The 23,450-nt window shown below is 37.2% G+C and overlaps 1 protein-coding gene across 6 annotated transcripts in view; it reads right to left on the bottom strand.

Annotated features, from left to right (window-relative positions):
- The window catches only part of PKN2 (protein kinase N2), a 206,798-nt gene that overhangs the window by 97,704 nt on the left and 85,644 nt on the right, over positions 1-23,450 (bottom strand). For all 6 annotated transcript variants that reach the window (XR_010321433.1, XR_010321434.1, XM_010591133.3 and 3 more), the window contains 4 exons: positions 18,038-18,192; positions 1,310-1,427; positions 520-665; positions 213-426 (listed from right to left, as the gene is read on the bottom strand). Coding sequence is in view for 4 of the 6 variants with exons in the window: in XM_010591133.3 (XP_010589435.2) it covers positions 213-426; positions 520-665; positions 1,310-1,427; positions 18,038-18,192 (633 nt within the window). In the remaining 2 variants the exon portion in view is untranslated. The remainder of the gene's footprint in view (positions 1-212; positions 427-519; positions 666-1,309; positions 1,428-18,037; positions 18,193-23,450) is intronic.

The following is a 23,450-nucleotide window of genomic DNA, read 5'->3' as shown; positions in this document are numbered from 1 at the left end:
GGAGTTATGAAAATGCTCTTGAACTAGAGAGTGATAATGGTTACACAACACTGTGAATGTACCAAATGATATGGAATTAAATACTTTAAAACGGTGAATTTTATTATGTGTATTAAAACAAGTCTGTGTACACTTTTTTTTTCATTTATTATACCAGAACCTGATGTGGACAAAAACACACACAAAAAAATCACAGAATATGTGCCACATACCTGTTAACGCTGCTGGTTTGGATAGCGTACTGTATTGGTTTTGCGTAGATATCATACTTTGACGTGGACTTAGTGTTGGTGATGCGACAAGTGAAAGCTCCTCAATTATAATACTGCTTTTGGGATGATTCTTGGGAAGTTCATTTAATCTCTGCTCCAAAGAATACTTTAAAAGGTCCAATTTCTGACTTGATTCATTAAATCTTGCTTGAGCCTTGAACAATGAAGACAATTGTTACCATTTAAATAATCATATTCTTTGAATAATGTAATTATTAAACAAAGTAAAAATTTTATTTAAAATTACTTCTGAAAGTGCTTTCCTGTCTGTCACTTTTCCCGAGCCAAGTAATTTCATCACATTCTTTGCACCTTCTGCTACTGCAAACTCTATCTTAAAATGATGCCTTAATTCTTCCATACGAAGCTCAAGAGGGCTTATCACAGGTTTTGCTAGAGGGGGAGGAAAAAAAAGCCTTAATTGAACCATTTATTTGATTTTTTTAGTGATTAAAAATAACGTAAAATAAATGAATTCTTATGACGTTAATATAAAAGTTAGTCCTTTAAGCAACAAACTCTGAAATGACATTTAATAGATAAAAGGATGAAATTCAGTGCTTCCCATTTTAGCCATCATATATCTAAATTAAAAATCTAAAAAAAAATTTTCAAATTCTAGGTAAGCCAACTTATCCATATACTGAAACATCATAAGACTGAAATAGATCCCACTCCCACTTTAGCAACTAGCTGTAAAGATTCAATCTGGAATTTAAAAAACAAAAAACCATACTCTATAAACGGGAGATAGATTTTTTAAAAAATAAAGCATCAATTAAAAGTATCTGAAAGGCTATTAAAATGAAGAAATACATTCTAAATCCATAACTTCAAGCAAATATTTGAAGGTATGTATATCATGTAAAGAATGTAAAACAAATTAAAAAAAACATAATGCCTCCTCTCCTTTAACTTTGAACTACTGCCTCTTTGTCACATGAGATTTGTTTAGCGCCATATGTCAGTCCATCCTAATACACCTATCAGACACTGACAGTAATAAGAAAAATGGCAATTTATTTCTATTCCATCACCATTATCAAAAGCCAATTCATTGGTCTGGACTGCTTGAAGAATCTGCATTCTAATGACTTCTATTTTTGTCTTGCTGTCCTGAAGCAGCTGCTGAGCTGTACCATGGAGCTTCCGATCCTATTAAAAAAAGTTTGAAAATGTAAGGATATAAATGCCCAAACAAAATGTTTTCATAGTTTGTAAATGAGATTAAAAAAAAAAAAAAGTGAAGAAAAAAAATTCTGAACATTTTAACATACATTGGAGCTTGTAGATACATTTATAAAAAAAGTTTACAGGGTAATAAATGAGGAAAAAAAAGCAATTAGTTAAGAAAATTTGAGAGAAAGCAAGTTAAAAAAAAAAAAAAACAACAGCAAACATGCCCAAATTTACATTTGTAATTTTCTCTTGCCATTTCCTGCCATAAAATATAAAAAATTTGCCTCGACCATTACTCTCATGCTCAGAAGTATAGCATGTGTTGCATACCTAAGTGACTAAGCCTAAAATATTTAAATAATCTCTTCCTTTCTCAATATATTTCATCTAAATCTTTAAGAAGCCTCACATGCATGGGGAAATTTAAAAAATAGCTAATCATGGGCAGTATTTGTGTTACCTTAAATTCTGATAAGGGAAGATTTGTAAACATGGGTGATAATAAGATTTGGATAGTCCCTAGAAAATATGGGATGTCCAAAAAAGAAAAAAAATAATATCTCAATAAAACTAGGGAAGAAGTTATACGGAATAAACTTAGCCATCTTTTAAGACTTCGAGAAAGGTTCTGAAATAAATGAACTGTTGTTACTTTCATACCTCAGTTTCATTCTAATAACACTGAATGTGACTGACAGAAAACCTTGCACACACACACACGAAGACCATTTTAGGAGTTGTGGCAAGCAGAATAATGTCATTTCTGTTATGTGCTGTCAAGTTGGTTCCAACTCACAGCAACATTACAGACAACAGAACAAAATGCTGCCCAGTCCTGCGCCATCCTCACAATTGTTACTGTGTTTAAGTCCACTGTTGCAACCACTATGTCAATCCATCTCACTGAGGATCTTCCTCTTTTTTGCCAAACCTCTACTTTACCAAACACGATGTCATTATCCAGGGACTGGTCCCTCCTGATAACAAGTCCAAAGTACATGAGATGAAGTCTCGCCATCCTCGCTTATAGGGAGCATTCTGGCTGTACTTCTTCTTCCAAGACAGGTTTGTTCATTCTTTTGGAATTCCATGGTATATTCAATATTCTTTGCCAACACCATAATTCAGATGCATTACTTCTTCTCTGATCTTCCTTATTCATTGTCCAGCTTTAGCATGCATATGAGGTGACTAAAAATACCATGGCACAGGTCAGGTGGACCTTAGTCCTCAAAGCGACATCTTTGCTTTTTAATACTTTAAAGAGGTCTTTTGTGGCAGATTTGCCCAATGCAACGGGTCGTTTGATTTCTTGACTTCTGTTTCCATGTGTTAATCCACAAAATGGACTGATGCAGTGGCTGCAACAATGGGCTCATGCATAACAACAATTGTGAGAACGGTGCAGGACCAGGGAGTGTTTCTTCCGTTGTACACAATGTCGCTATGAGTTGGAACCGACTCAACAGCACCTAACAACAGTTTCCATGAGTGCTGATTGTGGATCCAAGTAAAATGAAATCTTTGACAACTTCAGTATTTTCTCCATTTACCATGATATTGGAGCCCCGCTGGTACACCAGGTAAGAGCTTGGCTGCCAACCAAAAGGTCAGCAGTTCAAATTCACCAGCTGCTCCTTGGAAACCCTATGGGGCAGTTCAACTCTGCCCTGATGGGTCGCTATGAGTTAGAATCAACTCAGCGGCAACAGGTTTGGTTTTTTGTTTTTTATCATGATATTGCTTATTGGTCCAGTTGTGAGAATTTTTTTCTTTATGTTGCAGTATAATCCATACTGAAGGCTGTGTCTTTGACCTTCATCATTAAGTGCTTCAAGTCCTCTTCACTTTCAGCAAGCAAGGTTGCGTCATCTGCATAACGCAGGTTGTTAACGAGTCTTCCTCCAATCCTGATGCAACGTTCTTCTTCATATAGTCCAGCTTCTCCAAATATTTGCTCAGCACACAGACTTAACAGGATGGTGAAAGGATACTACCTTGATGCACACCTTTCCTGATTTTTAACTACACAGTACCCCCTTTGTTCTGTTCAAAAGACTGCCTCTTGGTATGTGCCCAGGTTCCTTATGAGCAAAATTAAGTGCTCTAAAATTCCCATTCTTCACAATGTTATCTATAATTTGTTATGATCCACACAGTTGAATACCTCTGTGTAGTCAATAAAACACAGGAAAACATCTTTCTGGTATTCTCTACTTTCAACCATGATCCATCTAACATCAGCAGAAATATCTCTGGTTCCACGTCCGCTTCTGAATTTTGCTTGAATTTCTGACAGTTACCGGTCTATGTACTGATTCAACCACTTATGATCTTCAGTAAAATTTTACTTGTGTGTAATATTAATGATACTGTTTGATAATTTCTGCATTATGTTGGATCACCTTTCTTTGGAATGGGCATGCATATGGATCTCTTCCAGGTGGTTGGTCAAGCAGCTGTCTTCCAAATAATACCATCCATTAAAGATGTCTAGAAACCCCGTCCTATTCCCAGGAACCTAAGAATATGCTACCTTACATGGCAAAGGGAAATTAAAGTAGCAGATGAATTATGGTTGTTAATTTGCTGCCCTTAAAATATAGAAGAATCCTGCATTAACTGGGCGAAGCCAATATAATCTCAAGGGTCACTAAATGTGAAAGGCAGAGGCAGAACAGGAGGTCAGAGAAATGTGATGTAAGAAGAATCAGCTGCTGCAGCTTTTAAGACAAAGGAAGAAGGCCATGATCCAAAGAATGTGGGCAGCCTCTAGAAGCTGGAATCCTCCAGAAAACTGGGATAATACTGCCTAAAATATAGGACTTTTGTAGGTACTCGATAAAATTGCCTGGAATATGGCTGGCACTCAAATGTTGTCTTTTAGAGAAAAAAATGATAGGATATCTTATTTTTTGGAAGTGCCAGTGTAAAAGTATAAATCTGAAATAAACAGTTCATATAACACTATGCTTTTCAATCATGTGAACAACAGTAGTTTTGTCATTTACGTCTCTGGAAATACTCCTTTCTTAACTAGAATAGCACTTCTATCTAAACAGTAAGTGAATTTTCCCACACACAGACATCTGAAGGATATGTACAGATGTCAAAGTACGATGAAGATTTTTAAAACTGACTTTATAGATATTATCTGTCACGGGCAATATAGTTACTACACTGTCAGTTTTATGATTTCAAGCATTCAGTGAGTTTTCATTGTCAGTTTCATGCTCTCTGGCAGGCAGTAGATTTTGAATGAGCACTAATATATACAAGGCAAAATATAAGGTGGGTCTGATGTAAGTGAACTGGTTTACATATTCGAGAAATACTGGCTGTGATAGTTAAGGTTATATGTCAACTTGGCTAGGCCATGATTCTCAGTGGTTCAGCAGATATTATGTAACCATTCTCAATTTTGTGATCTGATATAAGTAGCTAAGCAGTTGAAAGGCCAATCAGTTAAAAGATAAATCAGTTTCCTTGGTGGTGTGGCCTACATCTGATAGATAGATTAGATAGATTAGATGATAGATAGGTAGATGATAGATAGATAGATAGATGATAGATAGATAGGTGATAGATAGATAGATAGGTGATAGACAGACAGACAGATGATAGATTAGATAGATCAGATAGATAGATGATAGATACAGACAGACAGAAAGATTATAGACAGATATTCTGGCAAAGCTGTCTGGATCCTGCATCTGACTCATCATCCTCTGACCTCTGGTTCTTGGGACATAAGCCAGCAGCCTGGCCCCTGATCTGCAGATCTTGGGATGTGCCATTTTCCGCAACCCCGTGAGCCTTCCACCTGACCTGCGAATTTTGGGTTCTTCAACACCTGTTACCATGAGTCAAGAGAAGCCTCCAGCCTAGTGCCTGACCCATGGATTTAAGATTTGCCAGCTTCCACAACTGTGTGAGCCATTTCCTTGAAATAAATCTCTCTATATGTATGTTTACATACACACGCCTCATGGCTTTTGCTCCTCTAAAGAACCCAGCCTAAGATATTAGGTACTGAGAGTGGTTCTAGAGGAACAGAATCTTAAGTATGAGTTTTCTGAATCGGTTCCCAAGTCTGGCTAGTGTTAAAGGCATTGATGATTCTGCCTTCAGTAATAAAAAGGGCACTGCTAATCCATGGTATAAGGTGGCAATGGAAATACAAGAAGTATTACTGCCAAAGGATCAAATATTTGAGAGAGACAGGGCTCTACGTGACAGCATATTTGATATTTTTCTACAATTTTGTGAGAATGAGAAATATAAGTAAACTTGTTGGTTGGTCCGGCTTTCATTAGAAAAAGTGGAAAGAAAGAGATCAGCTCAGAGCTTCAGAGTCACAGCTCAAGCGCCACATAAAAGACCTCGAAGTTGCCACTTGCACCATGAAAGAAAGCCTCATTTCTTGTAGTAACAGAGATGATGCTGCTGAAAACCACTCTTACCATAACAGTGGTTGAATTACGACAATGAATTCCCAACCTCGAATGGTGTCTGAAGTAAAGTAAAATAAGGGAAAAAAATGGAATCCTGAAACTTGGGATGCGGTCATAGGGGCAGATAATCAGACATTATCTGGGGACATTATTTAGGGACATTGAGCCCCTAAATTCCATTGAATCACTCCTGCCAAAAGAACCAGCCCTCTTAACCCCATCTGAAAAGATCACTCCATCTTTGTCTACTAAGCCACCCTCCCCATTAAAACCTTACCCCTTCTACCCCCATATGAGATTAACCCAGCTGTGCCTGAAGAGCCTTTGGTACGATATCTCCCGGGGCCACTACCTGGGGCATCACCTGAGGCAGATGCCTTATAAGACATTGCTGAATGTCCCCAGGACCCACCCCTACCACCTGTTTTTTTTTTCCCCCCAACCTATAACTAGACCAAGTTCCAGCAAGCCCCACGAGATGAAATACAAAATGTGTCCCATGAGAAGGTATACTACGCTTCAAAATAAATACTTGATTTTTCCAATATATACGAACAAATACCTGGAAAATATGTATGGGAATGGCTATTAAAGGTGTAGGATAATGGTGAAAGGAACATAAAGTTGGATCAGTCTGAGTTTTATGGGCACACTGAGTACAGATTCTTCACTCAATGTTTCAGCTCCAGAGGTCAGTAAAGGATCTAAGAGTTTATCTGGTTGGTTCACTGAAGCATGGATTAAGTGGTAAAAAAAAAAAAAAAAAAAATTTTTTTTTTTTTAGCCTACACTAAATCAAGATGAAATGTCAGACCTGCCTTGGTATACTGTAGAAGAAGTTATCCAAAGGCTTAAGGAAACTGGCATATGTTAGAGTGGATTTATCTGGTTAGACCCACAGACCTACCCATGGAGTGCCTGGAGGACACACCTTTAACCACAGTGGCAAGGAACAAATTTGTGAAGGGAGCCCTGGTATCACTGAAGACTGCTGTGATTGCTATTTTATGTAAGCAGGATTTGACAGTGAGAACTGCCCAAACAGAACTTTTTTTTTTTTCTTTAACTACAATGGGGCTGATCCCTCAGTGGTACGGACCACGAAGCAGCACTTAATGGCCAAAGACGAGGTGAGCATGGTTACTGTAATGGACAGCAGAGTAAAAGCAGTAATGAGAATAGTCTGACTCATGTGGACTTACGGTTTTGGCTACTTAGTCATGGTGTCCTTAGGAGTGAAATGGATGGGATATCTAAATTATTTACTTGATCTGTACAAGCTAAAGAATTCTAAGTCAGGTGAACGACAGTGCAACTCGAATCAACAAAATAGTCAAGGCCCTTCAGTCCATTCGCAGATGTCAATCAATTCTCAGACTTCAGCCAGTTTACAGACCCACAACCCCCAACATGTGATATTAATGATATCGTTCGGTAATTTCTGCATTCTGTTGGCTTGCCATTTTTTAGAATGGGCAAAAATATGGATCTCTTCTAGTCAGTTGGCCAGGTAGCTGTCTTCCAAATTTCTTGGCAAGTGAGCACCTCCTGCACAGTATCTGTTAAACATCTCAGTTGGTATTCCATAAGTCCCTGGAATCTTGTTTTTTGCCAATGCCTTCAGTGCAGCTTGGACTTCTTCATTCAATACCATCGGTTCTTGGTCAGTGCTACCTCCTCAAAAGGTTGAATGTAAACCAAATCTTTTTGGTACAATTGACTCTGTGTATTCCTTCCATCTTTTTTTGATGCTTCCCCTGTTGTTCAATATTTTCCCCTTAGAATCCTTCAAAATTGCAGCTCGAGGCTTGAATTTTTTTTTCTTCAGTTCTTTCAGTTTGAGAAATGCTGAGTGTGTTCTCTTTTGGTTTTCTAACTCCAGGTCTTTGCACATTTCATTATAAGACTTTACACTGTCTTCTCAAGCTGCCCTTTGAAATCTTTTGTTTGGCTCTTTTACTTCATTATTTCTTCCATTTGCTTTAGCTGCTCTATGTTCAGAAGCAAGTTTCAGAGTCTCTTCTGCCATCCATTTTGGTCTTTTCTTTCTTTCCTGTCATTTTAAGGATCTTTTGCTTTCTTCATGTATGATGTTTTTTATGTCATCCCACAACTCGCCTGGTCTTCAGTCATTAGTATTCAAAGCATCAAATCTATACTTCAGATGGTCTCTAAATTCAGGCGGGATATACTGGGTCATATTTTTGCTCTCATGGACTTGTTTTCATTTTCTTCAACTTGAACTTGCACATTTGTAACTGAGGTCTGTTCTGCAGTTGGCCCTGGCCTTGTTCTGACTGATGACACTGAGCTTTTCTATCATCTCTTTGCACAGATTTGATTCCTGTTCATTCCATCCAGTGAGGTCCTCGTGTATAGTAATTGTTTATACTATTGAAAAAAGGCATTTGCAATGATTAAGTTGTTGGTCTTGCAAAATTCTACCATGCGATCTCTGGCATTGTTTCTATCACCAAGGCCGTATTTTCCAACTACCGATCCTTCTCCTATGTTTCCAACTTTCACTAATTATCAATGCATCTTGATTGCATGTTTGATCAATTTGAGACTGCAGAAGTTGATGAAAACCTGTTTCATCTTTGGCATTAGTAGGTGGTGTGTAAATCTGAGTAACAGTTACATTAACTGGTCTTCCTTGTAGGTGTACAGACATTATCCTACCACTGATGGCGTTGTACTTCCTCATACATCTGGAAATGTCCTTTTTGTCAATGCATGTGACATCATTTCTCTTTAATTTGTCATTCGTGGTGTGGTAGGCCATTTTGACTGTCCGATTCAAAATGACCAATACCAGTCCACCTCAGCTCACTAATGCCTATGATATTGAACTTTAAGCCTTCCACTTCATTTCTGACGACTTCCTATTTTCCTAGATTCATACGTTGTACATTCCATATTCTGACTGTTAATGGATGTTTGCAGCTGTTTCTTCTCTTTTTGAGTCACATCATATTAGCAAATGAAGGTCTTGAAAGCTCTGCTGCATCCACATCACTATGATCGACTCTACTTTGAGGCGGCAGCTCTTTCACAGTCATATTTTGAGTGCCTTCCAATCTGAGGGGCTCATCTTCTAGCACTATATCAGACAATGTTCTGCTGCTACTCAAAAGGTTTTCACTAGCCAATTTTTTAAGAAGTAGACCGTCGTGTCCGTCTTCCTAGTCTTTCTGAGTCTGGAAGATCCGCTGAAACCTGTCCACCACAGGTGACCCCTCTGGTATTTGAAATATTGGTGACATAGTTTCCAGCATCACACCAACACGTAAGCCACCGGGCTCGAGCAGGTTGTGAAGGTACAAGTTTAAGTTACATGAGGCAGCAGTCCGAATGCCCATAGTCTCCACTCCTGTCACATCTTTCCTTTCATAGTCTCCACCATGGCCTCATCTGGTAATCCTTAAGATCAGTTGGCTGAGGAAGAGAAAACTCATGCCTCATTTACAGATGGTTCTGCACAATATGCAGTCACCACTTTAAAGTGGATGGCAGCAGCACTGTAACCCCTTTCTTGGACCTCTTTGAAGGACGTGGTGAAGGAAATCCTCCCAATGGGCAGAACTGCAAGCAGTTTCTCTAGTTACTCACATTCCTTGGAAGGAGAAATGGCCATGTGTGTGACTGTAAACTGGCCAGTGCTTTTACTATATGGTCAGGGACTTGGAAGGCAAATTGATTGGAAAATTGGTGACAAGGAGGTAAGGGGAAAAGTTATACGGATAGACATCTCTGAATGGCCAAAGAACTGAAGATATCTGTGTTTCACATGAATGCTTACCAAAGGGTGACCTCCGCATAGGATGACTTTAATAATCAAGTGGATACGATGACACATTCTGTAGAAACTAGTCATTTTCTTTACCCAGCCACTCCTGTCATTGCCCAATAGGCTCATGAAAAAACTAGCCATGGTGGCAGACATGGAGGTTATGCATGGGCTCAGCAACATGGACTTTCACTCACCAAGGCCAACTTGGCTACAGCCACTGTTGAGTGTCCAAACTGCCAGTGGCAGAGATCAACACTAAGTCCCTGATATGGCACCATTCCTCGAGATGATCAGCCAGCAACCTGGTGACAGTTTCATTACGAAGACCACTTCCATCATGTAAAGGGCAGCGTTTTATTCCTACTAGGATTGACACAGGGATACAGATTTGTCTTCGCTGTATGCAATGCTTCTGCCAGAACTAACATCCATGAACTTATAGAATGCCTCATCTACCATCATGGTATTCCACACAGCAATGCCTTGGATAAAGGGACTCACTTCACAGCAAATGAAGTATGGCAATGGACCCATGCTCACAGAATTCACTGATCTTACCTTGCTCCCCATCATCCTGAAGCAGCTGACTTGATAGAATGGTGGAACAGCTTTCCAAAAACACAACTACGGCACCAGCTAGGTGGCAATTCCTTGCAGGGTTGGGGCAATATTCTCAAGGAGGCTGTATATTCCAATACATGGTGCTGTTTCTCCCATAGCCAGGATTCATGGGTCCAGGAATCAAGGGGCAGAAATGGGAGTGGCACCACTCACTATTACCCCCAGTGACCCACTCACAAAACTTTTGCTTCCTGTCCCTGTGATCCTATTCTCTGAGGGCCCAGAGATCTTAGCTCCAAAGAGAGGAACGCTCCCACCAGGAGATACAACACTGATTGCACTGAACTAAAAGTTAAGAATGTCACTCGGCCACTTTGGGTGCTTCATGCCTCTGGATCAACAGATAAAAAAGGGAGTTACTGTACTGGCTGTTGTAACTGATCCTGATTACCAAGGGGAAATTGGATTGGTATTACATAACGGAGCTAAAGAAGAGTATGTCTGGAATACAGAAGATCTCTTAGGACATTGCTTAGTACTACCATGCCCTGTGAGTAGGTCAATGGAAAACTACAGCACCCAATTCCCACATGTCTACTAATGATCCAGATCCCTCAAGAAGGAAAGTTTGGGTCACCCCACCAGGCAAAGAACCACAACCAGCTGAGGTGCTTCCTGAGGGCAAAGGAATATGGGATGGGTGGTTGGAGTAGGCAGTTTTAAACTACAGCTATGACCATGTGATCAATCACAGAAATGGGGTCTGTAATTGTTTTTATTATTTCTACCTTGTTTTGTTATACATGTGTATGTGTATAGCAAATATCTTTGTTTTCCTCCCTCCCTTATTCCATACTTATCATAACATATAAGATGTAAACGGGGCTAGCGTGTTTTCAGTTGTATGTGTGTTAGTTATATCATGTTAGGCACAAGTATGACTCCATCCATAATTGTCTTTATTTAGAGATTATGTATGGTTTAAAGAGATGTGTGCAGGTGCCAAGTTGACAAGGGGTGGACGTGGTGGTTAAGGTCATGTGTCAACTTGGGTAGGCCATGATTCTCAGTGGTTTGGCAGATATTATGTCATCACTCTCTATTTTATGATCCGATGTTGGCACCCAATCAGTTGAAACCCTATCAGTTGAAACCTATCCAGCTTCCTTGTGGGTGTGGCCTGCATCCAATATATATGGATGTTCTGGCAAAGCTCTCTCTCTGGATCCTGCCACTGACTATTCATCCTCTGACCTCTGGTTCTTGGGACATGAGCAAGCAGCCTGCTGCCTGACCTGCAGATCTTGGGATGAGCCACATGTCACAACTCTGTAAGCCAGCAGCCTCCTGCCTGACCTACTGATTTTGGGTTTCTCAGCTGCTGTTACCACGTGAGTCAGGAGAAGCCTCCAGCCTGACTCACAGATTTGGGACTTGCCAACCTTTACAACTGTGTGGGCCATTTCCTTGAATTAAATCTCTTTATGTACATATAAATGCTTAAGCTGGTTTTGCTCCTCTAGAAAACCCAGCCTAAGACATTGGCTTTTATGTAGATAAACTTTGGGAAGATTTTTACATGTATTAAGTTGAACCATAGGAAATTACCAGTATTTGGCTGATTTTAACAAAAACAAAAAAGCTCCAGCAATTTCATACAGTTCCACCTAGTAGACTAGTTAAAGTAATTTACCACTGATAATTAGCACTGTCCATAATACCAACGAGCTTTATTTTGAATGGCCAATATTTAACTATGAATAAAAATAACTTTATAAATTCTATGTTTTAAAATTGTACCTCAAAACAAAAACTACATCATACACATACCTTTCAGAAATAAGTAAGCTAATCATTGTCTATATGTATTCATCACATATTTATGGCTTACTTTCTATATGTTGTCAGACTCGTGAAAATACAAAGATTGATTAGTTAGGATGCTACCCCTGAAGCTTACAGTTTAATACAGGGGAAAACAGTTACTAAATGCTTCAAAAATTTCAATGTAGCCAAAGAAAAAGTCAAAGGAGGGTAGAATCAATTTTAGTTGACGGAATTTGGAAAGGCTTCATGGGTCTGAAGTACAGTTAAAGATTGGAATATGTCAAGATCAGAGGATGAGGATTGGGGGATGGGGGATATGAATGGATGGGCAGGTTTTTCCAAATGAGGAGTAAGTACATAAATACTTAGGAGCATTAAAAAAAAAAAAAGAGAAGAAACAAAGAAAAGATACGTAACTGGAAAGAATCCTACATTTTTATTAAATAGTTTGGTTTGTTACCTGAATATGTGAATGGGAGATAGCTCCTCAACATATCTTAATCAAGCCCTCAGAGATTATTCTGAAATCAGTGGTGCTGCTTAAGAGCCACAACTGCCTATTAATGAGGAGATGCCAGAGTATATCACTCTTTGGGCAGCAGTATAAGATAACTGCATTCCATTCCTTAGATCTTTATATTAACAATAAGAACATCTTAGTCATAAAAGGAATAATATGAAAATAATTATAATACTTGGTCATGAACTAAAAAGAACAATGGGTGATTCATGGGTCAAGCGAAGTTAACTGACAATGAATGGATGGTGCAGCAGTATCCTTTCCTTCAACAAACACCGAATATTTGTAGCTAAGTACCTCAATATAGCAGGTATTATTCTGGACAAGGAGGACACAGTGATAAACAAGACAATGTCCCTGTCCATTTGAAATTTACATTCTAATGATAGAAATAGATGATAAAGAAGCTGAACATGTAATTTCATATAATGTTACAGTAATGAAAAGGATAGGGAGTGCAGACAGTGGTATTTTACATAGGATGGTAGTGAAGAACTTGCTAGTGTAGAGACCTTAAAGTAAAGGAGGAAGCCACGAAAACATGTGGGAAAAGAGATTTCTAGGCAGAGGCACAGAAGGGCAAAGGCCCTCAGGTAAGAGTGTGCTTGGTATGCTAAAGGAATAGCATGAAGCCAGTGTACCTAGAAAGTAATGAGAGAGGATGAAAGTATTTTAGAAGATGAGGTCAGAAAGGTAATCAGGGATAAATCTTGTATTGCCTCAGAGAGTCTAAGTCACATTAAGGACTCTAGACTTTGCTTTAAGTATAGGGGAAAGCCATTGGAGGGTTTTGAGCAGAAGAGTGAAAATACCTGACATATTTTTAAAGAACAACTCTAGCTATAACATGTGCAAGGATAATAATTTTTATCATAAAGAATCCAAATACCTAGAATTCTGAAGACCACTGTTCACTGCCAAACTCAATTAGTCATCCCTGTCCCTAAATTTGCTCCTCCTGATCAAGTCCCTGTAGTGAAAAGCTCCACTATTCACCAGTCTGCCTACATAACCAAAATAAAAATCATCTTTGGCTCTGCTTTCCTTATACCCAGACACCATATATTTATTCTACCTAAATACCTTGACTTTCTTTTCTTTGTTTTCATTGCTGTTAATACAAGGATGAAGCATGTTTAGCCTGTACTACAGAAACCTAACTAAATTTGCTGCCTGTAGACTTGACCCTTTGTAATTAACTCAGGGCCAAGGAAGATGGATGCAAACTCTGTAAACTTTAAATTTGATTCTCTATTTCCCCTGCTAAAAGTCTTTCAGCAACTCCCTATATCTTATATGATAGAATTCCAAATGCTTAATTTTATACAAATAATCTGGTTTGTCTTTCAGCTATGACACATTTCTCACTACAAGTCATCTACTCAAAGCTTTACTGGTGGGGATCTGGAATGAACGTGTAACTTCCTATTTAAAATCAGTCTATGAGGAGCAAGAGTTACCAACAGGAGCATGTCCTTTTTCTTAGGTATGATAGGGCAGAAAAAATGTTTGGAACCACTGAACAAGATTACCTAGAATCTTCCAACCTAAGGTTCTATAGTTTTAAATAATTTCCAAACATTCTTAGAAAAAAAACAGAAAGGTGCACCATAAAATCTACCTTTCTACTCTCAACTCATTTATTTTAAAGATTCTGGCCTCTCTAAATCAATGTTTCTTCCATATTTTAACAGATAGCTTTAAAATAATTTCAGAATAAAGGTTACTAGGAAATTCTTTTGTTTCAGTAGAGGAAGAATTTAAAATCAGAGGAAAAAAATCTTTGCTTAGAGCCATATAGCCCATCTACCCACCCCAAATGAAATCTGAGAAGATGCTGAAGAGAGAGAAGTGAGTGTAGGCCATAAATATTTTAAAGGGCTATTACATCAAATTAATTGGATTGTATGCCATTTATATTTCAAAAGAGTTTCTTTTGTTATTTTTAGAGAAATACATTTGTTTCTACTTGATATATTATGCATATGATATGGTGTTTGATAGGATACAATTGCCTTAATTTTGAACATTTATTCTTTAGAGTTGTTATTTTCTGTATTATTAACCTCCAATCTTTGAGATTTTTCATTTTTATCATTTTAAAATTACACTGGAAACTGCTTTTAAATCTGGAGTAGATAGATTAGTTTTAGGGCTTCATTAATCCCTTAAAGTTTTGGAAAACTGAGCGTGTATATTGATAGATGGATGAGTGATAGGGCCATAGGTTTCACCATATTCTCAAAGTGGTCTATAATCCCAGCAGAATTAAGAACCACTGCTCTAAACAAGAGAGGATGTTGGTTAAAAAAAAAAAAAGGATCTAGTAAAGGATAGTGAGAAGAAACAGTTAAAGAAATGGGAATAGAGCCAGAAGAGTATGGTATGATGGGAGCTGGGAAAAAATATCAAGAAGAAAGGAGAGATCAATGGCTTCACAGCTTCAGAGAATTCAAATAAAACTATAAAGCAGCATCAGGGTCATATTGTAAAAGTCCTTATATATCACAATTTGGACAAAATTTAATAGGTTCGATGTTCTTAATATGGTTTTAAGAAACTGAATGCAAAGCAATGTGTTTATGTATATATAAACTCAATTCTTGTTATTCGTGGTAGTTATGTTCTATAAAGTCGCCACGAACACTCAATGAGAAAATACTGAGCCACTGCTCCTAGGGGAAATGCGGGATTGGGGTTCTGTGAACCTCTAGTAACAATATTTTTGTCAACTGATCAATACATAACCTTGTTTTATGTATTTCTGTTTAAAGATATCTTACTCAATATATACTGTTGCTGTATCAACAGTGAACTCAGAGCCAGCAGCACCTTAACAAATGCCTGAATGAAGCTTATCTAATACATGTATTTTGTCCATAAGGCACACCACAATCTTTTGCACTTCATCACTACACTTGAAGGCAATTTTAAACAGCGACACCACCAACAAAAAGCACAAAAATGTGAAGAACATGTCACTAAATAGATCATGAAAAGGACACCTGTTTACAGTCCAGAGCTAAAACAAGGAGGCAATGTTGCTCTTTTTGACCTTAGCTGGAAACCTGTGGATTAGGCAGCTCAAATTTTTCCGTTTTGTACATGTCTGTAAATGACCATGAACACACCACAAGTTGTAAGTTACACAAGTTACAGGTTACAGAGATATTTCAGCAAGTAGGTGAATTCACAAATATGGAATCCATGAATAATGCAGATAGACTGTATATGCATTTTTTTAAATTTTTACTTATTTTGTTGTTGTTGAGAATATACACAGCAAAATATATACCAATTCAACAGCTTCTACGTGTACAATTCAGAGACACTGATTACATTTATCAAGTTGTGCAACCATTTCACCCTCCTTTTCTGAGTTGTTCCTTCACCATTAACATAAACTCACTGCCCCATCAAGTTTCTATCTAATCTTTGGAGTTGCTGTTGTCAATTTGATCCTATGTAGATAGTTCTTAAGAGCATAAATATGTATTTTAAGGGGAAAAGGTCTATGCTTTAAACTGATACTCAACAGAAGTTTGAGGCCCAGAAAAGTAACTACTATTAGTAATGAAAAGCTGCTAAAGGACTAATAAGGAGAAATACACTCAATTTCACATATCTAGAAATAAAATATGTCATTTAATAATAATAGCATCAGCAAACATTCCCATCGCTTCTTGAGCCCTGTGCTAGGTGTTTTACACGAATCATCTCTAATTCCTATAATAACCATACAGGGTAGATATTAGCATCTTAATTACACATTTGAAAAAACTGAGACTCAGTTTGGACAAAGAGCTGGTAAGTGAAAGACTGCATTATGAACACAGGTTTGTTGGACTCCAAAGTCTCTGTTCTAACCCTAATCCCACATAGTAATCAGAAACAGAAAAACCAAAGCACAGGCTACTACAGTACTCCAGTTGAAAGATGACAAGGGCCTGAACTAATGCCATAAAGACAAAGAGACACATGTGAAAGACAATTAGGAGGTACAACCGAGGCCATAGGGGTTAACTGATTCAATTGGAAGTGAGCAGCAGATCAGTTGAGGATAGAATAAGGTTGTGATGGGAGTTTCATGACCAAGGAATCAAGGAAAATTTTTAGGTTTCTCGAATTAAGAGAGTAGGTAGATGGCAGTGCTAATAAACAAGGAAAGGAAATATAATTAGTTCAGTATTAGACAAACTTAGTTGAAGTTCCTGGAACTGAAGATGTCCAGCAGATTATGGAATACGGCACTAGAGCTTAGAAGGTAGGCCACAATTGGAGATACAGATTTGGGGATTCCTTAGTTTACTAGATAAATGTCCTAAGGTCAATCGTTTAAAGTCTCAGATTCAATTACCTGATCTATAAAGTAAGGATTATCACCTCTTCTTTTCTTACCAAGAGTTGTTTTAAACATTAAATGGGCTAAAATATATACAAGCATGTATTGGACTGCAAGAAAATACTAATTATTACCATTTGCTGAGGGTTTTTTATGTGGTAGTCACTATAATAACATTTAAAAGCTCAGATAAGAAAGTTGCTGAGGCTAAACAATTATAGAAATACTGACTATTGTAATAATAAAGTTTAAGAAAGTAAAATAAATATGAAAGTAATTAAAGAATCTGGTTTCCAAGTTACAATCATTTCTCTTTTAAATCATGTTACTGCATTCAGACTGTATCTGGAGGCAAAGCTTAAGACTTCAGTTACAGCTCACTAGCTCTGGCTAAAATAATGATCTTAATTTTCAATTCAATCTAATGTAAAATAAGAATTTATCATTCTGTGTAACACTAAATACCTAATCCAGCTTTAGAACACTAATTTTTAATGTAATAACTTCTGAAGTTATAATAGTAAAAGTCCTGTAACACATTCATTAATGCATTTTTGTATGGCTCAAAATAAATACCAAAGCATATATCCAAAATAACAGAGACCATAAAATATCTGAAGGAGCTGCATGTTACTACTAAAGGCTATGTTTCGTGCAACTTTTTCACAAAGTAAATGAGGCATGATCAAATATTATTTTACAGTTTGTATTAAAATATACTGATTTTAGGATATTATTTGTACCTTTTAAGCACAAAACTGAAGAATTAAAATCTGTAGATTGGGGTTCAAACTACAAAACTGAGAAAATAATTATTTCATCACTATACCCAAGAGAGACTTGGTGGTGAAGTAGTTAAGAGCTTGGGTGCAAACCAAAAGGTGGGCAGTTCGAATCCATCATCTGCTCCTTAGAATCCCTATGGGGCAGTTCTATTCTTTCCTACAGAGTCGCTATGAGTTAGAATCAACTCGACAGCAATGAGGTTTTGGGAATGTATACTCAATTCACGAAACCTGACGGTACTGGGTTGGGTTAGACTACTTAAATAGTTTAAAATATACAGTTACATCTCTTTATGGTACTTACCTTTGAAGAGCCATTTGAATACATCTGTATCATGTTCTCTGCACCTTGCTTTACTTTAAGTTCTATATCCAATTGTTTTTGTAAGGCCATCAATCTATTATTGCTAGTAGAACAACGAGGGTCATTATTTGGAGTATCTGGAGTCCTTGGGCAATCTGTAAATTAAATATTATGTTAAAATTACTTATTAGGCCCAACTGCTGTTTAAAATTAGAAGATAATTTTTCAAAAAATAAATAACATCAGGATTTGAAATGAGCATGAAGTCACCTAAATGGAATCTCTTTATGTTTTCAGATAATACAAGAATTCAACCAACTCAAGCAAAGGAAATATTCCAGTATAGTTGTAGAACCATCTGTCTACAGATGGTAGATGATACTGTAGAAATGATTACATTGAGTAGGAAGCTGAATCAGATGATGCCTAAGGTCCTTCCTTATACAGTAAGTCCTCAGGTTATGAATGTCTGACTTACAGACAACTCATACTCACCAACTCGTATCTGCCCTTTAATGTTACGTAAATTTGCCCTCACTTTGAAACAACTGAACCAACCTCTGCTTGCAACAAATTCTTCATCACAATCACCTTCACTTGCTGCACATGCAGCTTTTACATCATCAAAAAGACTTCAAGCCTTTTCTTACACTAAAATCCAAAACCCAAGCCCACTGTCGTAAAGTTGATTCCAACGACAGGAACACTATAGGACAGAGCGACGTAGTGGTTAAGAGCTACAGCTGCTAACCAAAGCAGTTGAAATCCACCAGGTGCTCCTTGGAAACTCTATGGGGCAGTTCTACTCTGTCCTATAGGGTCACTGTAAGTCAGAATGTACTCGATGGCAACAGGTGTTTTTTTTTTTTTTTTTTTTTTTAAATAGGACAGAGTAGAACTGCCCCACAGGGTTTCCAAGGCTGTAAATCTTTACAAAAGCAGACTGCCACATCTTTCTCCCACAGAGTGGCTAGAGGGTTCAGGGCAGCTGGTGGGTTCGAATCGCTGACCTTTCGTTAGCAGCTGAGTGCTTTAATCACTGCACCATAAAAGAACTCATTTCTTGCACTGAAGTAAGGCTAAATAAGAACTGTATGCACCTGTTCCAACTTAGCTACAAATTCAACTTAGAGACACACTTAGGAATGGATCTCGTTCATAACTCGGGGAATGCCTATACTATTATTTTTAAATTAGGTCAAATCAACTTGACTAGTCTATTCAACAATTAAAACAAATTCTCTACTTATTATTTGGTCAGAGAAGAAGGCATATTCAGATGTTATACAAAATTCACTGAAGTAATTCTTTATAAACTGAATTAAGGGAAGCAGCAATATAGTGCTACCATTAATTACTAATAACTTAAGCACATACATACAAGTCTTCACTTGTTCCTACTACTAGGATATTCATTCATAATGAAAAATGTTTCAAAGACACCAAATGGAGGTATATCAAATTGATGGGGGAAGAATGGCATAGGGAGACAAAAATTTCAAGTTCATGGCTTCTCATAAAGCATCCAATGCTCTTAAAAAACATAAACACAAAACCATAAAATAAATAAATACAAATTTCAAAAAGGACTCTAATTATTCTGGGTGATCCACTACCACCTGAAACACTTATAATAATTATATTGTGTAACTAAAATTTCTCATAACAAAGTTTATTACTTTGTGTTTTATCCACACCAGGTTCCTTATTAAAAAAAAGACTACACTAGGGTACTAAGGCCTGGTTCAGGTGATAATAAACCTAGTAATCACTGGCAAAATGCCTAAACCCCAAATTACTTAACCTTTGTTTTTCAGGGTTACCACCTCTCCTCTGCAATATAAGGTGGTTTTTAACTAACTGGTTTTAACAAATATATTTCATGTCTAAGTTCTATACTTGTTAAAAAAAATTACTAATTCGCAAGTGTACAATTTTTAATGAATTTATAAAAATATAGATACTATGTTAGATTATGTTGTAAAATAATATTTTAACATTTATATATAACTTACTAGGTACAAAGTCTAATCGAAGTGTTCTACAAATATAAACTCATTAATCTTCATAAACAGCTTTGTGACGAGTATCACACCCATATTACAGATGAGAATACTAGGGCACAGAGAGGTTAAGAAACTTGTCCAAGGCTGCCCTGACAGGGAACACAACAGAGAATCCATGATGTAGCAGAAGAACAGTGGGATGTAGAGCTCAAATTCTTGTAAAAAGACCAGGCTTAATGGTCTGAGAGACTGGAGGGACCCTGACAGTCATGGTCCCCGCACCCTTTGTTAGCCCAAGATTGGAACCATTCCCAAAGCCAATTCTACAGACAGGGATTGGACTGGACTGCAAGACAGACAATGATACTGGTGATGAGTGAGCTTCTTGGCTCAAGAGGACACTTGAGTCTATGTGGGCAACTTCTGTCTGGTGGCAAGATGAGAAGGAAGAGGCGGACAGGAGCTGGTTGAATGGACACAGGGAATACAGGGTAGAGAGGAGGGATGTGCTGTCTCATTAGGAGGAGGGCAGCTGGAAGTGCACAGCAAGGTATACATAACTTTTTGTATGAGAGACTGACTTAAATTTGTAAACTTTTACCTAAAGCACAATTAAAAAATAAAAGAAACTTGCCCAACGTCATATGGCTAGTAAATGGCGGAATCTGGATTTGAATTCAGTCAGTTCTGCTTGCTCTGAAGTCTATCCTCTTAATTGTGTTATGCTGCTGCTTTAATACTTAATGGCCTAGTATGCAACTATACTAGACTGTGTGTGTACTTACACATACAATGGTATAATTACACAAACATACATGTAGATGAATGTGTGTGTGGAGATAAACAGAAAAATATTAATCCTTAAAATAATATTTTGAAGCTGATATTATCCAAATTTACATATCAGGAAACAGGTAAAGTCACAGCTATTAGCTGGGATTCAATTCAGGAAAGGTTTTTATGTTCACTGAACTCATCAAATTACAAATGAGCTGCTCCAAAAGATTACTTCCTAAGTAACATATTCTTATAGAAAACTGTTATAAAAGGTAGATAGGCTCTCAGATCAGATCACAAAAGAACTACTTAACATATATAATACACCGGTTAGGAGCGCCTGGGTTTGAATCTTAGTTTTGACACTTATTAACCATATAATATCAGTTAAGTTACTTAACAGCTCTGTGTCTCCTTTTCCTCATCTGTTAAATAGTGGTAACAGCAACTACGGCACTGGATTACTGTGAGGATTAAATAAATCATATGTAAAGTGCTTAGAAAAGAGCATGGTGTATAGCAAGTATTCAATAAATACCAACTAGTAGTAAAAAAAAAAAAAATTTTTTTTTAGTAGTAGTAGTCGCTGTAGTAGGCGTAAGTGTACCTCTGCTGAGCCCACAAATTAACTGCACTTTATAACATTCACTGAACAGTTAAGTATATTCAGTTCTGGGGATATTTTGTTTTCCTCTCTTCCTTTTCTTTTGTTTATACATAAATAAGATTCTTATTAGAAATCTAAACTACACAGTATTTGTTACATGAACTTAGTTTACAGTGAGCTCATTTTTTAAAAAGCTAGAAAAAGTAGAAAAAGCCACTCAGCTGGGAAAGGTATGGAAAGGTGTTGTTTGTAAAACAGCTGATGGTGTTTAGCCTAAGATAAAGAGAAATGATTCCTGTCTAAACATTTAAACATCTGCCTATGAAAGAAGTTGTATATTTACTATTTCCCTATAGGGCAGAGAATTAAAATCAATGGGTAAAAGTAGTGAGCACAAAATTATCGTTAGAGAAATTTCTTACATTTTAGACAAGCTAACAATGAAATGGTTTGCCTTAAAATGTAATAAAATCCCATCTCTAGATCCATTTATGGAGAAGCTAGATGACTACCTGTTAGAGATGATCTGTAAAAAATTTCTGTACTTTACAGCAGGTTGTACTATGACATTAAGAAACCCACAGAATCTAATTGTGTATAAATTTATAATAGTCTCGTATTCTGTGTTGTTCTTGTCAGGTGCTATCAGATAGGTTCCGATTCATAGTGACCCTATGTACAACAGAATGAAATACTGCCCAGTCCCTAAGCAGTGTTGCTATGATTTAGGCCATTGCTACAGTCACTGTGTCAATCCATCTCACTGAGGGTCTTTCTCTCTTTTGCTGACCCTCTATTATACGAAGTTGTATCTCCCTCTATTGTATTATATAGTTTTCTAATGGTATAGTGGCATTTATACCACCTGTTCATCACGGTGGCCTGGGTTTGATTCCTTGTCACAAAGCATTTGGAAATCCTGATGGCACAGCGGTTGAAATCTACAGTGGTTAAGAGCTACAGCTGCTAACCAAAAGGTTGGCAGTTTGAATTCACCAGATGCTCCTTGGAAATCCTATGGGGCAGTTCTACTTTGTCCTGTAGGGCCACTATGAGTCAAAATTGACTTGAGAGCAATGCGTTTGGTTTTCTGGTTTACTGTATATATATATATACATACACATACACACACATTTTTTAATGGAAAAATATGCCATCATATTTAATAAGGATTACTTGAACACAAGAAATAAGATAACAATTAAGAACCTGGATTCTGAGGTCAGAATGCCTGGGTTAAAATCCTGTCACTGTTACTTATTGATGTGGTCTTAATTATATACTTACTTAACATCTCTGTGCTGTAGTTTCCACAGCTATAAATATGGGGTTGTTGTAGAAATAAAACCTGCATAGGTCTTAGAGCAATTTTAGCACATAATAAGGGCTCAATAAATGTTAGCTATAATGATCATTCATCATTGTTGTCATCATGGTTTGGGAAGGAGCGTCACTGATTCCTTCAAGCAATTTCAGGAGCTGATGTGAGACACTTTTACCATTCTGGTTCTTATGTAGAAGAAATGGGAACTTTTCTGGAGGAAGTGGAACAGACAGGTCATTTAAATGTATAAATGTGTTCATGCATGCAAAATAAATTAAAAGTCTCCCATTTTAGAGGTAGGGGATAGATAATAGCATTAAGTATAAGTTATATGTCAGAGCTCAGCTAAGTAGCTGGTAATTCTGCTCATTTAATCTTCACAGGAATTCAGAAAGGTTTGCAATATTACTTTATTTTACAAATAAAAACTCTGAAACTCAGAGAAGCTAAGTAATTTGCAAAGGTCACAAGAGTAAGTCAAGGCAGAAATTTAACCTTAGACATGCCTTGTTTTACTTATTTTATTTATTCAATTTAGAAATTAGAGAAACATTTTGCTGTCTTCCTGGGATTTCATCTATTTTTCTTTTTAATCAGTTTTCCACTCAGTACTTTATCTTCAATTTTGTTCTTTGTAGGTTATGGTAAGTTACAGCACTATAAAACATATGGTTGGCACTGTATTTGTTAAACTCTTCT

This window comes from Loxodonta africana, chromosome 3, assembly GCF_030014295.1.
Source record: "Loxodonta africana isolate mLoxAfr1 chromosome 3, mLoxAfr1.hap2, whole genome shotgun sequence".
Classification (NCBI taxonomy): domain Eukaryota; kingdom Metazoa; phylum Chordata; class Mammalia; order Proboscidea; family Elephantidae; genus Loxodonta; species Loxodonta africana.
The sequence above is the reverse complement of the archived record's forward strand: the minus strand, read 5'-3'. Positions and strand labels throughout refer to the sequence as shown.